At 42.2% G+C, this 16,792-nt stretch overlaps 2 protein-coding genes across 4 annotated transcripts; one reads left to right on the top strand and one right to left on the bottom strand.

Annotated features, from left to right (window-relative positions):
* Positions 1 to 1,412: 1,412 nt before the first annotated feature.
* On the top strand, positions 1,413 to 9,078 carry ttc34 (tetratricopeptide repeat domain 34). Of its 2 annotated transcripts, none has more exons than XM_015052931.1 (8): positions 1,413 to 2,238; positions 2,981 to 4,758; positions 5,649 to 5,871; positions 6,441 to 6,633; positions 6,765 to 6,931; positions 7,220 to 7,493; positions 7,614 to 7,831; positions 8,222 to 9,078. In XM_015052931.1, exons 2-8 carry the CDS (start codon positions 3,053 to 3,055, stop codon positions 8,753 to 8,755), a joined length of 3,315 nt encoding a protein of 1,104 aa, XP_014908417.1. In that variant the 5' UTR covers positions 1,413 to 2,238; positions 2,981 to 3,052; the 3' UTR covers positions 8,756 to 9,078. The 2 variants fall into 2 exon arrangements, with proteins under 2 accessions (XP_014908417.1, XP_014908416.1); XM_015052930.1 differs by having other exon boundaries at positions 1,413 to 2,468.
* Positions 9,079 to 9,290: 212 nt separating this feature from the next.
* alas2 (aminolevulinate, delta-, synthase 2) lies at positions 9,291 to 16,658 on the bottom strand. 2 transcript variants are annotated; one of them, XM_015052932.1, is made up of 10 exons: positions 16,534 to 16,658; positions 15,129 to 15,477; positions 14,958 to 15,050; positions 14,621 to 14,843; positions 13,348 to 13,532; positions 12,948 to 13,127; positions 11,611 to 11,775; positions 10,567 to 10,835; positions 9,795 to 9,957; positions 9,291 to 9,582 (listed from the first exon to the last, which is right to left on the bottom strand). In XM_015052932.1, the coding sequence occupies exons 2-10, from the start codon at positions 15,454 to 15,456 to the stop codon at positions 9,419 to 9,421; spliced, it is 1,770 nt and encodes a 589-aa protein (XP_014908418.1). In that variant the 5' UTR covers positions 15,457 to 15,477; positions 16,534 to 16,658; the 3' UTR covers positions 9,291 to 9,418. The 2 variants fall into 2 exon arrangements, with proteins under 2 accessions (XP_014908418.1, XP_014908420.1); XM_015052934.1 differs by having other exon boundaries at positions 15,132 to 15,477.
* Positions 16,659 to 16,792: the final 134 nt, after the last annotated feature.

The following is a 16,792-nucleotide window of genomic DNA, read 5'->3' as shown; positions in this document are numbered from 1 at the left end:
AAAAAAAAAAAAAAAAAAAAAAAAAAAGTTACAAAAACAAGGGAAATGCCTCTCTGTCAACTGTTAGCTTCTGTCTTGAAACCTCCAAGAAAACACCACTCTACCTCTTTTTCTCTCATGTGGGCATCGTTTATAGTTCAACAGTAGACAGTTGTGGTTTTACAGCGGTGCACTGACGTTTAAATATGAGTAAGACTCGCATCGTGTTTACACTTCCTGTGTTCGTTTAGCTCCGGGAGTTGACCCTCCAGTTTTATCTGTTTCTGTTCGACTAGTTAAATAAAGACTATGCTGAATGGAGACTTTTAAGCACATCTGTGATGCCCGAGCAGTCCAGCCGCCGTTGGTCTCCTTCAGCATAAAAGTCTGACAAGTACAACTCAGCCACTGACTCTGACTCTGGCTGCTCACCTTCACAAGAAGGAGGCGACTGAAATCCCCAAAGGACGTCAGATTTTCAGTTTCCTGCAAGCAAAACGGTGTCAGTGTGCAGTAGGCTGGGTTTTTCCTCACCACACTTATTCCATTCAAAATGATAGTTTTGGCTTGTGGTGTTCGAGTATCTCACTTTGAGAGATGATTTTGTGTGTGTGTGTGTGTGTGTGTGTGTGTGTGTGTGTGTGTGTGTGTCAGTTCGTTCACTGACAGGAAAGGACTTGGACTTTCCAGGTTTTAGGAGGTTAATAACAAGTATTTGTGTTTGATCTTGGAACCTATAGTTTGTGTTGTATGTATTCTTTTTACTTAATTTTATGAAACTATTTATGAATGTTATCTTAAGTGTTTTTCTTTTTATTTGAATGTTCACTGGTCTTGTTGATAGATTTATATAACGAAGCGGTACTGTAATAAGCCATGTCCACATGGTTACGTGTGATGTGTAAAGAATAAAAAAAGTTGAAGCCAAGCTTTGTGTGTGCAGTGAATTCACTTGCATTGCAGCAGCTTTGTGGACTAGCCATGTTTAATAGGACCCTGTCAAAAGAATTTGGGCATGGATTTGGAAGGGCTTTTATTTTTGTAGTTAATATATCTCATGAAATGCAAATTCTCCCTCAGTATGAGTAACAGTTGCACTGCAGTCTTTGTATTCTTTACATAGGATGTGGTACATTTAAAACACTAATATGTAGTCAAAGGAAAAAGTGACAAAAAAAAAAAAAAAGGTTTTCAATTGAACATCTCTGACATCATCACCTTTTTGAGAATATACTGCTGATCTGGAAATTACATGCAAGATGGTGATTGTCTATATGTATCTACAGCTGCCTGGAGGAAATGTCACCATCAAGTAAAAAAAAAATAAAAATCCACCTGGTTATCATGTCAGTGAAATATGTTTTGTTCACTCAGATCTATATTTACTGCCAGACGTCAAGTGTCGCTAAAATAGAAACGGTCTGACGAACGAAGCGGGCTACAAAACACGTCATGTTTCAGTGTAAAGAAATTCATGAAAAGATGAAAAAGTCATTTATATTTATGGTAGACAGAAGGGTTACAAAGCTGTTTCTAACCATTTGGGACATCAGTGATCTACAGTGAGAAGAAAGAAGAGGAAAGCTGAAAATTTACTCAGAGAGGAATGAAGACTCAACCAGGAGATGACGAAAAGAACCATTATAATAGTGTGATTGTCTGGGGCAGCTTTACTGCCACAAGGAACGAAACCATGAATTCTGCTTTCCAGCTAAAATCTTGAAAGCTGACATTATCAAAGCACACCTGTAAGTCCACCTCTGAATGATTCAGAACAGAATAAAATAGAAAAAAGAGGAAGATTAAATAGTTTTACAGTGGCCTTAAGTTTAGGACTAATTAAGATGCTGTGACATGACCCCTCAGTGTTTCTGAATTAAACCAATTCTAACTTCTAGAGGTTATTAAATGGGTTCACCATGTACTTAAATACTGATGCAGACACAAAATATATATTATCTATATTTTCTACAGGAAGGCAACTGATGACCTTTTAGTTTAATGTTTTGCTTTCTCTGCAACTCTTCCTATTTTTTTTTTTACGTCGGCTTTAGCTCTGAGATAACCGTACCACGGAGAGGTTCCAGTCCACTCGCTAACCCCACGGCCTATCATAGTGTGAGAACGGGCGTCTGTGGTTTCCAATGGCAACCACGAGCCGAGCTCCTGAGAACGACTGTCGCGGAGAACTGCCCGGTTCCGAGAAGAGAGAGGAGTCAAAGCGAGGAACTGCTTCACCGACATGCGAAGCTTATCGCGGTCAGCTCATTTCTGTCTTCGCACACTTTCTGTCTATCGCCTAATTGCTAAATCTTCGGAAAAATAAGCACGGGAGTCCCTGCTATTCGGACGCACTCGCGTTGTCGTGGCAACCACGCACCCACAGCGATTCAGTTTCATAAGTGAGGCCGGGGTTGCCTGCACTCGGGTTGTTTATCACGTGGAGAGAGAAAGAAGTAAATCAAAACAAGGCTAAGGCCACCACAGAGGTGGGTTGGTGGTTTTGCTCATTATGAAAGTACAAACTTTTGTTGGCTTTTGGTGGTGAAACAGAATGTCATGAGAGGGTTAATGTAAGCCAAATAACCACACGGGGGCGCTCTAAGATGTTTTAAAGTCAGATTAGAGACAGACTTTTTCCTTTTTTATAGCATAATTTTTAAATCAGTTTAAATAAAAAAAAATACTTTACTTATCTCAAAGGGAAATTACATTTTGTTGTAACTCATATTATTCATGGTTCTTCAAGGACTTGATGCAGCTCTATGACTGTGGGGCAGGAAAGATCTCCTGCAGCAGTCTGTATTGCAGCATTACAGTCTCATGAATAGGATGCTCAGGATTTATTCAGACTTGTCAGAGTAGATAGGGTTGAATGTGCAACAGTTAAAAAGTGGTGCTCTATTCAGAAATACCTATACACAGACACACAGAAATCTTGTAATTGATACTAGGTGAAGTTCTAAAAGTATTAAAAGTAGACTTTTTCTCCCTTTCGCAGAGGGATTTCGCAGGACTTTACTGTATGAACAACTGAAGAGAGGAAAGAAGAGAAAGGGACTGACATCTGATCATGACTGCTTTGGTTTATCCTCGAGTCAACGTTTCAGAGCTGTGCGCAGATGGAGACAGGTTCCTTCAAAGTGGAAACCCAGGGAAGGCCACGACGCTGTACATGTCTGCCTTCAGGACTCATGCCACCTCTGCTGTATCCCACATGAGGAAACTGGAAAGGTCCAGTCTGGTTAAGGTTATCTCTACTCTAGAAGGTTGGCTGGACGGTCATGGGGACAATCAGTCAGCCGACGGTATCAATAAAGGCCTTGCGGCTGTTTTCCTGTCAACGCTGTGCCCCAACAATTTGTCTGCCACCATTTTTAAAATGGAATCCCTCCTCCAGAGTGGCGGGCTTGGCTGCGAGGAGATTTTTGCACGCTGCACAGCTCTGCTCGAAGGCAAACGCAGTCTTCATCCGGAAGGTTCGACTCAGGTGTTGCTGGAGATAACGCGAGCGCTGGCTTGCCTCTTTTCACAGCCTCACAGTTCGAAGGGACTACGGCTTTACCTAGCAGCTTATCGGTATAACAAATTAGAAACGGCCTCACTGGTCCGTAGCAGACAAGCTGCACACCTGCCCAAAATAGTAAAAGCCTTCAAAGATCAAATACTGCCTATACGTCCCTATGTTGCATTAGATAACAAGAGGTCAGCGACCCCAATGGAGAAGAATGCAATAGATGTAGAGGATGTGTCTACAGCTGTTGAGTTTTTAATGGCCGTTTCCCCTGATGACAGAGAAATACAGGAACTTCAAGCAGCAGATTTGTTCTTGATGGGCAGGTTTGTGGATAGTGCAGAGATCTACACTTCTCTTTTACATCAGAAATTGTCACCACGGCCTGCAGACGAATTACCCGAGGATGGTCCAGAGAGGAAAGCCAGACTCTTAACCTGCCGAGCAGCTGCTTGTCTCTCAGCAGGTGGCAAAACGGCCGAGAAGTGCACAGATCTGGGAGAGGCGTTTGAGATCCACCCTGCCACTGCCAGAACCTACTTCAAAAAGCTCTTCACCGATTACGGGACAGGGACGGCAGCTCGCAACCATCTGCTTCAGCAGGCTGAGAGGGGTTTGTCTGGCTTCAAAGAGAGGGTCCTTGTCCGCGCCGACCTAAGATCTACAGAGGGAGTAGAGCTTCTGGACCCTGTGATCGCTTCCCTACGGACGCTGTGCCATTTAGAGCCTGATGGAGGAGGCAGAGAGCTGCGGGTGAGGCTGGCTGACTGTCTCCTCCTCAGAGGGGAGCACAAGGAGGCTCTCTCGATCTGCAGCCAACTAGCTGCTGCCCAAGGACAACAGAGCTACCAAAACACAGTCAAAGTTCTTTGTGGCTACGCCCGGCTTCTTTCTGGGGACTACAAGGGGGCGTTAGAAGATTTTCAAGCTGTGTTAGAGCACACCACGCCGCACCCGTCCAGCTGTGTGCGGGCACTTTGTGGCAGGGGGCTGCTGCGCATGATGGCTGGGTCAAATTACCTCACAGCTCTGGACTACATGACAGCCAGCAGGCTGCATCCCCAGGAAACGGCTCTGACAGTCCGCTGCTTGGTGCCGTGGAACTTTAGGGGTCTGCTGTTTACAGTTCTGCTCGAGCAGGGCCGAGTCATGCTGGAGGGGTCCGCGAAGGACAGGTCCGAGTCCGGTTCAAGTGAAGATCCACAGCATCCCAAACATAAGGGGCAGCCTCAGGCACCGTCAAAGAGAGAAAACCACAGCGCAGGGTATGACATCTGTCCCACTGACAGGGTGTTTGGTTCACACGTGTTTTGAGAAATTAAAAGAGAAATAGTAACATGATTGCAGCTTCGTAGATATTCCTAAATATCTTTGCACAAACTCTTATGATGATATTAGGGCTGCAACTAACAATTATTTTTGTAATACATTATTCTATCGATAATTTGGACGATTAATTGATTAATAAAAATTGCCACCCTCTGCAGATTTATCATTTACCAACAATATTAGAAATACATTAAAAAATGCAAATACACAAATAATTTAGGACCTTTTTAAATAAGAAAATACACATGTTATTGCCTCGAATGCAATAACATTACATTCCTTTAGTGCATGCTTGATCATTTGTAGCAATGGATGCATCTGCAGCTGCAAAATACTTCTAACATCAACATGTAAAACTTTCACTCCTTGTGCTTGAATTGATGTCAATATGTGGGGCTGATCTAGTGATTATTTTTTTTTTTGATTAATTGATATCAAAAGTTGTTTTTAAACAGAATTTGCACCAGGTTAAGTTAAAACTGCCACATGAAGAGTTAAGGGTAGAACGTGTCTGCAGACAAAGTTTTATTTATTTATTTAATCTTAAATGCAAAATGTAACAACGGTTTTGGCTTAATCACAGCTCTGAGTGTGTTGTTCTTTCAGCAAATTGCCTTTTTTTTAGTCTGTATACTCTAGTTAACAATTAATTAATTACTATGTCAATAATCATTTCATCACAATAAATGTGATTAACTGTTTCAGCCCTAGGTAAGATGGTGAATGTAAATTTAGCAGGTCAAACCTTCTTACATTGTTTTACAGTCATGTTTTTAGTGTGATGTCTTCATAGTTATGCTGCATCTTTGGTTGCTTTGCACACTAGAACTCCTACTGGTGTCCATTCTCTGGCCGGGTTGCTCATGGACCTTCAGCCCCATGCTGACGGGCCTCACATCCTCACAGCAGATGCCTTGTACCAGCTTGGGCGAGTGGAGGAGGCCCACAGGTTACTGCTGTCTGTGGGTTCCCCCAATCCTCGGGCTCCTGTCCTGGCTCGCCTCGCACTCCTGCAGCTCCACAGGGGCTTTCACTATGACACCAATCAGGTACAAAGGTTAGAGATAGCAACATAATTTATTTATTTACTTTTTTTTTTGAGCCAAACAAAAATAAAATTCAACTTTTATCAACCAAACTTGATTATCCTTTAATTTTGCCCAAACAGCTTTCTAGACACCGTCTCAAATGTTTCATAAAATGGAGTCATTTACACTCCTCTAATTAGATTTCCCAATTTATAACAAATTGATCAAATCTGGGCAGAAAAATAAACTAAATCTCTTCCTGTTTCCTTTCACCTTCCTACATCTCCACATGTCTGCAAATTAGCAGCAGGAGTGTGCAGTCTCTCCTGAGGTTCTTAGTCGGCTCAGTCGTCTGTAGTTCTGTTTCTGGGAAGCTGTAAGGCACCGGCTAAATATTTGTAGCATGTTTGTTCATTTCCATATACCGACTTTAACTCCCAGCTATTCTAAATCTTGACGGATGGGAGAGATTGCTGAGGGTGCCATCCAACTGAAAACCACCTCTAGCTTCTGTCCCCGGATCTAGTCTCGTCAAATTACTACGACGTTTATTTCTACATCGTTTTACTGTTTATTCTTTTCTTCTTCAGCTGCTCAAAAAGCTCCTTGCATGCGGGGAGACCAGCTGCCTGCGCAGCCTGCTGGCTGTGGCGCAGCAGAAGGACCGAGCGCTGCTGCAGGGACACTGCCACACAGCGGCTAAACGCATCCTGGACGCCTCGACGGAGGAGAGCTCTGTCAGGGAAGCTGTGGCGTACCTCTCTATTGCTATCATGGCCTCTGGTGATTAGCTTTTGCTAAAGAGCTCTCGATATATTTTGTAGCAGTCCGTTTGTTATTGTCGACCAAGTACATTTTCGGCGACACGTGAATTAAAAATCATGATTTAAAAAAAAAATAAATAAATTTTTAAGGTGGGGAGGCAGAAGATTCCCTGTTTGAAAGAGCGAGGTGCTACGTGTTGCTGGGCCAGAGGAAGACGGCCATATTTGACTTCAGTGCCATTTTGAAGGAGCATCAGAAACACGTTCAGGCTCTCTGTGGAAGGGGCTTCACGTACCTCATGCTCAATCAGCAAAAGGTATTTTTCAGCTGAAATAACGGCAAAGCTACTCTTTTGTTGGGTCTAAATTTAGTTATTATTAAAAACTACATTTTGTGCCAAACCTTTTATGCAGGGAAACTGCAGGACTGACTGACATGATGGCACTAAAACATGAAAAAGCCAAGAATGTTTCTAGAACATTTTGACCTCCCCCAGCCACTGAAATAGAAGCGAAATTCAAATTTTCAGAGCTCAATGTCAGAAGTTATCAGCGACTCGACCACGCTCATCTCATGACATCAAGTGTCTCCTCCTCTCACCCAGGAATGTGTTCACGACATCCTCGCTGCTCTTCAGATCAAAGCCGACACTGTCGTCAAAGAGATCCTGTCTCTCAAAGACAAAGCCCGGAAGCTGATCTGCGACTGGCTGCATCAGTTCTGTCGCACCAGTTTGTCAAACACCGTGATCGCTCAGTCAGTTCCCTGCCACGACGAGCAGCTGAGGGAGGCTTTCGTAATTGGTGGCGCTTTGATGAGGACAGACAGCGGAAACCCCAGATGGCATCTTCTCTATGTGGACACACTTTTAGCCAAAGGTGCGACGGCGTCTTTGACAAACTGCGCAGAGAAGTAGCGGAGCTTGGAGAATTTCCTCGCAAGTTTGACGTCGACAATAAGACACGTTGCAAATCTCTGCTTTTGTCCGGTTCCTTCAGGTGATGTTAAGGCGGCTTCCAGCCACCTCTGCCAGGTTTTTGGCCAGGAGCCGAGGGACGCGGAGGCCCAGGCCAGGCTGGGAGTGGTGGAGACCTGGCAGCAGAGGGACAGGAGAAGCGCAGCCTACAGACTCAGCAAAGTCACTGGGAAAGATTCATCTAGTCTGGACTTCTTGCTGGCTCTGATCCCGTTTAATCAGCGAAAATGCATGGCGCAGGTAAGCCTTTGTGCAAGAAACCTGAGGGGAAACTGCAGCAAAGCTTTTATTCATATCCCCTGACTTCGAATGTAATTCATATCGTTGAACTTTTTCTTAACATTTTTTTTCCCACCATAACTTTGCATAAATGTAACGTAAAAGGCAAATGGAAGTGTAGTGCGTTTATAATCAGCCTCTTCTAATCTGACACCTAAGAATAAATTATTATCTGTAGAAACCTCCTTAGAAAACAGCTAACCTCTATAGTCAAGCATCATTTGTGGAAAAGCTCTACAGGCGTGAATAGCTTTGCTTTGCATTGTAACTAACTGCAGTGACTTGTGGAACTGCACAAGGTTTCCAGGAAAAAATCAGAGAGATTTCTTCATTTCCCTGTTTTTATAACAGGCAGCAGCTCTGGAAGCCGGCGTTTTGTCATCGGCTGGCCAGTGGAATCAGGCTCTTGCTCTCCTGACAGTAGCAGTACAAGCGACGGGACACCGCAGGTCGCAGTATCTTCGCCAGCGGGCCGCCTGCTTCGCGCAGCTCGCCTTCCATGAGCGGGCGGTGGCTGACCTGGACGGCGTCATCCAGAAACACGCCAGCTGCTCAGACGACCCCAGAATCTGCGTGGAGGATCTGTGTCGGCGAGGCCACAGTTTGGTGCTTTGCTCCAGAGAGGGAGCAGCTCTGGAAGACTTCACCCGAGCTTTGGGCCTCCACAGGGAGCAGGCCCTTCAGTGTGTCGAGGCGGGTCTGGGAAGGCAGCGTCTGGCTGAGCGCTTCATGCGAGCGGCTCTGCAGCAGTACGGGGAGCAGCAGCTCGATAAGGCCTGGACTCTGATCGAATGCGGCCTGGTTGTGGACGGCGAAAACGCAGAGCTACGCAGGCTGAGAGCAAGGGTCAAACGAGAAGTGGCCGGCCCGTGCAACATCAACTAGCTCTGATAGAAAAGATTCAGGTGGACACAGAAGATTTTATGGTATTTATCAGCTGAAGGAAGGATAAAACTGATAAAGCAGCATCTGGGACCTAGATTCTAGGACCTTTATAGGACAAATCATGGTAATTCAAAGCACTCTGTGTCTTCCAAGTTCAGCCTAATTTTAGAATCAACGTCTTCATGATGGAATAATGTTTAATATGATGCAAATATATTATGTTTTAGATACCAAACAGCACAGTCAGATAATGTTGTATATACATGTAGAGCACTAGCAAAGTCATTGTTGTAACAAACAATAGATGCTTATTTTACTGAAAGCAAGACTGCAGCCCTGAATATTTATTTCAAACTGTCTTAACACTTAACACAGGAGATTTAAGAAAGTGCCAAATGTGCAGGTTTCATGTTTTTAAAATGCTGGAGGCATTTCTTTTAATCATATTCACGGCAGCAAACACTCATTAATAAGCCAAAAAAAAAAAAAAAAGATATATGTAAAAGTAAAATACAGAAAAGCCAAAAAAAAAAAATACTGGGTTTTAGTTTTAGTTTAATTTTGCCTGTGCGTTAGGCTCGTCTGCGAAGAAAAGGTAGGACTCATTAAAAAGTTTTGCTTCGACTGCGCAGCTTGTGACGAGACGGAGCACAGACTTTGTTTCTAAGCAGACACAGTGATGTACTGGGGCTCCATGTTGCCGAAGTAAGACTTCTCCCACTCGCTCATGAGGCCAAAGTGCAGCGGGCGGTCGCAGAAGTTGCAGGAAGCCGTGCCCAGGCTGTTGAGTGGCAGACCCACTTCCTGCCAAACCTCCATGAGTTTCCCTGTGAACACAAAACAGATTTTATTTTTTTTTTTTACTACCCATTTTACTCCTACGATTAACCTAAAGCAAGTGTTGCAACAATAGTGTTGTTTTTTTGTGTTAGTTTGCAGAGTATCGACAGGGTCCCAATTTACATCGTCAGTCGTTGTGTCCTCTTACTGAACTCGTGTGTCTCTGACCTCACTGCGGCAGAGATCCACACTCACTCACCCACAAAGTCCTCCATCATGCTGGGGTTGTGGTGGGGAGACGGAGCCAGGCGCAGCAGCTCCTCCCCACGAGGCACCGTGGGGAAGTTAATGGCCTGGATGTAGATGTTGTGTCTCTCCAGCAAAATGTCGCTCACCTTGGTGTTCAGCTCGGCATTGCCAACCTGGAAAACAGGACAGGAACACTTTAATTCAGGGGTCCCCAAAGTCGGTCCTCGAGGGCTGGCATCCTGCATGTTTTAGTTCTCTCTCTGGTTTAGCACGCTTGCATCACATGATGGCTCATTAGAAGGCCTAAGGACAACATTGATTTGCTGAGGAGGTTGTTACAACCACTAGGAAGAGAACTAAAACATGCAGGATGCCGGCCTTCGAGGACCGACTTTGGGGACCACTGCTTTAATTAAACACCTGGTCCGGCAGATTCAGCTTTTGCCTGTATGGATCTGACTGGCAATGATGTAATGCAGCTCATTAATCCTAATAAGTAATGAAAAACTCTGTATATCCGTAATTGTTAAATTTGTGTATTCTTTTTCTTCCATTTCTCAAATATGATTGTTTTTATTGGTCTTTTACACAAAATCCAGGATAAATAAATGTGTTGTTGTAAAGTGACAGAGTGTAAAAACCGTGAAGCGGTGACGTGTAATCACAGGATAAGTGTTGTAATAAGAGGGACAGACCTGGGAAAACGTGAAATCAATGAGGAAAGTAATTGTTACTGTAGCGTTAAACGCTGCAACTCCTAAATGTTAGGGAAAGCTTCCTACCCGAATGGGGATGATGTGGCTGGGGCAGTTGACGACAGGCAGGCCTTTGTCCATGAGCAGCTGCCTCATGAGTTTCACGTTCCTCTGGTGGGCCCTGCGCAGCGTCTGGCCCTTGGGACTCTTCAGGACCCGCACCGACTCCAGAGCCCCTGCCAGGACCATTGGGGGAAGAGCGGTGGTGAAGATGAAGCCGGCCGCGTAGGAGCGCACCGTGTCCACCAGGGCGGCGCTGCTGGCAATGTAGCCTCCCACGCAACCAAAGGCTTTTCCTTAAACGGAGAGAGAAGACGGATTATGTGTGAGCTACATAAATGAGTGAAATAGTGAACACATTTGCGTTTTGAGCCCGAGATACAGCAGTTTCAACTAACGGCACTAATATTTTAATTACCAAATGATTTGTAAACTTATTTTCACGATTGCACATGCACTCAGTGCTAATGTATCAGTTTTCAAAAAAAAAAAAAAAAAAATCTTGGTTTCAATTGTATTTAATTTTTTTTAGTTGATTGCCTGAAGGTAAACTACTTAAAGGGTCACACTTACAGGAAGGAAATGAAAAGTTCATATATTCAGGATTAGTTTATATAGGTATTTATCTGAACACTTGCAGTTGTTCTTAGGTTACACTCAGCATGAACTGTGTGCTTTATCATCGCTGCCAGAGAAGGAGGAGGACCGACACCCAGCTGATAAAACTTCTGCTCCTCCGATGGATGCTCGCCCCTGGCCTGCTCTCATTTTACCAGCTCCAAAGGAGCCATTTGAAGAAAGTTGTTGTAGCTATTTTGGCTCTAGGACAGTGTCAGTTTGTATACAAGCGTCTACACATGGGAGATAAGCCCAGCAGACAAATAATTTACCAATGACAGCCAGTAGATGGCTGATGTAAGGGTGGAAACAATTTTATTCTTTTTTTCTTTTCTTTAAATCAAAAATGTGCCTTTTTGAAGCCTTTTCATGCAAAAAATAAAATAAAATAAAAAGCAAAGCAGCTTAATAGCTTCTGCATTTCAGACAACGCTACATTCAAACTGAACTCACCGAGGGTCCCAGAAACCACGTCAATCTTGTGCATAATGTTGTCCCTCTCTCCGACTCCGGCCCCATGGGCTCCGTACAGACCCACAGCGTGGACCTCGTCCACAAACGTAAGGGCCCCGTAGCGATGAGCGACGTCACACAGCTCTTCCAAAGGACATATGGCCCCTGAGAAAAGCGTGATAAAAGTAGCTGTGTGTAGGTGAACAGCAGATCCCTACATATCATCACTGTGCATAAATTAAGCTGTATGACAAATACAGTGAAGTATTTTTGTCGAGGTATATATATTTCAAAATGACTTGAAGGGATTTTGTTTGAAAATGACTTTGCCTGTGTTTCATAGAGTTCCCAGTAATGTGTGATATTAATAAAAAGGAATGAAGCTGGAGAAAAATTTCTTCCCACATTGGAGATGGTGTTGAAGAAAAAAAAACTAGATTATAAAAATAAACCATAATTATGCATAATTATTGCTTATAATTATGCATTTCTGAATGTGATGACTGATTATGGAATATTTTGCTATATCGTTTTCTACAGTGAATAACAGAACGCTAACTCTCCACTATTTGCTTTTTTTCCCCCCTTTTTTTTTTTTTTTTACAAAAAAATGCTAGTTAATCTATATAATTTCCGTTTGGAAATAAGTTTAGGGGAAAAAACCTCATGCATGCTAATTTGTACCTGTTCCACTATATTGTTTCATGAAATAAAATTAAACTAAGCTAATGTGAGATGAGCTAAATTTCAGGAGAACAGCTCCAGGAAAGAGGAAAAATATACTTTGAACCAGATAATTAGTTTATCATAAGTTCCTAAAATTCAAGTATAAGTCATAAATAAATTATAGAACAAAGTCTGTTTATCAGACCCTGAAGATCTACACTCGGTATTGCAGCAAAAAAAAAAAAAAACCTGAATTAATGTAATAATAAACTTAGATTTCTAACTAATTAAAACACATGGAATTTTCTTTAAAAGCATGAGACTTCATAATCTGGGTGATTTAGTTCAAGATTGAGAGAGTATCTAAAGATTTCCTGCATGGATCCCACAACTTTCTGAACCAAAACAACTTTTAGTGTTGTGTTTTCAAATCAGACCACTAGCCAATACATATTACTGGAATCAAAATTGTTCTTAAAAGCACCAAGTTAGAGAAATTGCTAAGTGTACATCTGACACAGATCCAAATACAAACAGCAATCACACACACACGCACGAACGCACGCACGCACGCACACACACACACACACACACACACACACACACACACATCAACAACAACTGTAGAGCACAAACTAGAATAAAGTTCATTGCCATTGCAGAGGACTCACCATCCATGGAGTGCACGGTCTCAAAAGCCACAATCTTTGGAGTCTTCGGGTCGGAGCGCTGCAGCAGTTCCTCCAGGTGTCGGCTGTCGTTGTGGCGGAAGATGAACCGCTTGGCCCTGCTGTTCCTGATGCCTTGGATCATTGACGCATGGTTCCCTGCATCAGAGTAGATCTCGCACTCTGCATGGCAGAGGGAACACCCCATGAAATGAGAGGGTACTCTAGATAGGACAGTTAGGGGTTATGGTGCAGATTGGTATAGTGTGCATAAAACCGTTCTTCAGTTGTAAAATCACTAATTCATTGTATGTCCTGAACATGGCTTTTCAAAAACAGTTCTGAAGCAACTCCGACTCAGTCCTCCTGAACTTATTCATCCAGATCATGGGTTCCCACTTACCTGGGAGATTTTTTGCCAGAGTGAAGAGGGTGGAGTCATTTGCAACAAAGCAGGAGGAAAACACCAAAGCAGCATCTTTCTTGTGCAGCTGGGCGAGCTCCTTTTCCATAGAAACGTGGAAGTTGCTGGTGCCGGAGATGTTCCGGGTCCCTCCTGCTCCTGCACCGTGATTCTCCAGGGCATCTCTGAGAACAGCCAAAACCAAGAACAATGATTCAAAAATTATCTCATTTAAATGGACGGTTCCATGAATCACACCAATTTATTTTTTTCTCCCTCACTATTGGTTCTTGCAATTTTTTGTGTGTGTTTTCTGACTTAAAATACAACAAGACTTGTAGTTGTAAGCCTATGCAAAATCTAAGCCCTAAGGATCCTTGTTATAATTCAAATGCTAGTTTTTACTCATGCTAACACGTGGTAAGGGCAGCATCAATCTCTCATTGGATTTGAAAAAAAAAAGTAGTTTTGATTTAAAGAAAAGGTGATTTTTTATTTTTTTATTTTAAGTAGATCTATGATGATCTGCAACTGTTATAATATTTTGTTTTCAGTTTCATTAGAGGAATTGAGGTTCAGGAAATAAGGTTATAGTTGTAGGGTGTTAATTGATCACCTTGTTTTAACAGACAAAAAAAGGTATCAATTAAGAACACTTTTTTCTTTTTCACATTTAAGAAAGAAGACCAATTTGGCATCCAGAAATCCTCTGTCAGATTCAAATGAACTTGGTCTGGGATGCTACAAGTTGTTAATAGAACTTTGAGTCAGAAAAAACATGTTGGTCAAAAATTTAAAGATAAATTTAAGTTTGGACTCAAATTTATAATGAAGCGATTGTTCCTTGTGTAGGTGAATTTTATTGCAAATTTAAATGTCAATTTTTTGTTGTTGCATTTTCTGTATGCCTTTTGATGCTTGGATCTGATTGGTCTGACACTTAGAAGGATGCCCATATTAAAGGTTTTGAGGCCTGTGAGTTGGGAGCCACACTGCAAGAGTTAAAATGATCATAAAGGGTCATGGCTCACAAAGAATATGAAAAGAATCGCCAACAAAAACACATATTAATAGAAATATTAACATTTTCAAATTTTTTAGACAATGTTATGCAGATGATGGATTCCTGAAGGTATTCCAAACTCAAAGTGCAGTTTCTGGACCCACCTAAACTACTAAAATATTAGTTTTTCTCTGAATTTTAGTAGTACACATTTAAAGAACAATAAGAGAAACAGACCTAAGTTTTTAACCCGTCACTTTGTCTTCCTACCTGATGGCACCAAGGACCTTTGGGTGCTGGCTCATTCCCAGATAGTCGTTGCTGCACCACACTGAGACCTGAGAGGCCTTTCTTCCAGAAAGGGAGTAATCCTCGGCAAGGGGGAATTGCTTGGCGCTCCTGTTTACGGTCTTAAACACCCTGTAAGTGTGGTCCTTCTTTTTCTCTTCAATCATTTCCTTGAAGAAGCTATCATAATCGTAACTGGGTCCAACTGGTTTGTGGGTCACATTGACATCAAATTAGCCATCAGAAATGACGTATTTTTAAGGTATGACAGGAATTTATCATGTTAAATAAAGAGCACGTTGGAAATGGTCAATCTTACCCATGTTGTCATTGAGTTGGATGGCCATGCTGGTTTGATGAGAAGTTGAAAACACGGACTCTTTTACGCCTTTCAACAGAGAGGTCATCAAACCTGCGAGAGGAATTTGTGAATTTTTGTGAACTTGGCCTCTGTTAAGAGTTAAACTTGTGACACTCCCATAATCCCTACCACCTTCGACATCCTCCTGAACCTCAGGGCTAGCTTTAACCATCCCAATCTGTGAGCTGACGAAGGGGCAGCCCTTCGATGCAGACACCGCCACCTGAGTTGCGGTTTGAGCAAACTTCCTCTTTTGCTCCACTGTTGGGAGCTGGCCGTTGGGTTTGGTGGGCGAGGAGCTCAGCTTGGCCTCCAGAAAGGACGTGCCGCTCACGGTGATCTGCCGAGCGATGATGGGACATTGGTCGGCCAGAGACAGCAAAGCAGCTCCAGTTCTTCTTAAAGCTGGATATGGGACAGACTTCAGGAAGGGGCAGTGATGAAGAAAGGCTGCCATCGTACCGGAGCTGTTCTTATCCTGGCAGAAGGCAGGAAGCAGGAAATTATTGCATCTGTTATGGCGAATTATTGTCTTAGTGAATTTGTAAAGGCAAAGTCTATTCCTAGAGGGATGATGGTGGTGTAATGGTTCAGCATGGAGGTTCTAATCAAGGGTGTGTCATTCAGCTGCTGCTTATCTGCACGCTGCAGACGCTCAAGAGCCGTTCTGACATCACCAGCTGATTACGGCAAAACTCAAAATGTTTTTCAAATTATGAACCCATTATTCCATCTACTGTCAAAACATTTCGTAAAAGACAGGAACAAATGAGTTCCTGACTCAATAGTCTATTGACCAATCTTTATCACTATATTCATAAAGACTGATCAATGTTTTAATTTTCTAAATATTATGTTGTTTCGTTTTGTAAAAGGCTGGTTCTCCCTATCTGCTGTGGTCAACTGATAAACCAGTTCTAGGGATTTGTGGCCTTTTCTTGTGGTCGAATGTTTTCTTTCCTTGGGTTTAGTTACTAATTACTAAACACTCCAACAATATTGTAACTAATAACTGCTTGGTTTGTTTTGTTTTTTTAATGCCTGACATTTTATTGGTATCATTTATTTACAGCCATGTACACATAGATCCCAAAAGTAAAAAATACAAATTACAAAAAAATAAAATAAAATAAATAAATAAATGGCTTCTTCAAATGACACTTGTAACAGGAAAGGAATATTAATAAATAAAATATGCTTGGGTATTATTGGGTAAAATAAAAACAACAAATGCGTAAATAAAAATGTTAAAATTATCTAAGAAAACAACCGTAAACAAATTACTTTATTAAATGCACTCATATTACTACCAAATAAACATTAAATAAGTAAATCCATTTACAAAATTACTTAATAAATTAAATATAACATATGAATACATTTATTAGATACATTCCTGAAATTATTCACCAAAACATACTAACTAACTAACTAACTAACTAACTAACTAACTAACTAACTAACTAACTAACTAAATAAATAAATAAATAAATAAATAAATAAATAAATAAATAAATAGCAAACCTGAACTCACCTGTTGACCTGCACTGAGGACGAACTTCAGAACAGCAAACAGCCAGAAAGTAAGGGAGGGTCGACTCTTATACGTCAGACGTTCAAAAGAGTATCATGCAATCTTGGGTTCCTATGAAGGGCTCAGCCTGGAAGGGGGCCGGGCAGGGAGCTGTTAGCGTATGTGTGGGAGGTGCTAAGATGCAGATATGTGTCGTTCACCTAACCAGTTTCAGTTGGGTCTGACAATAAGTGATAATGTCATAATGAAAGATTATATG

Source organism: Poecilia latipinna, unplaced genomic scaffold, assembly GCF_001443285.1.
Source record: "Poecilia latipinna isolate Pla-1442-1.1 unplaced genomic scaffold, P_latipinna-1.0 Scaffold1147, whole genome shotgun sequence".
In the NCBI taxonomy this organism is placed as follows: domain Eukaryota; kingdom Metazoa; phylum Chordata; class Actinopteri; order Cyprinodontiformes; family Poeciliidae; genus Poecilia; species Poecilia latipinna.
This window is presented reverse-complemented; position numbering and strand designations above follow the sequence as displayed.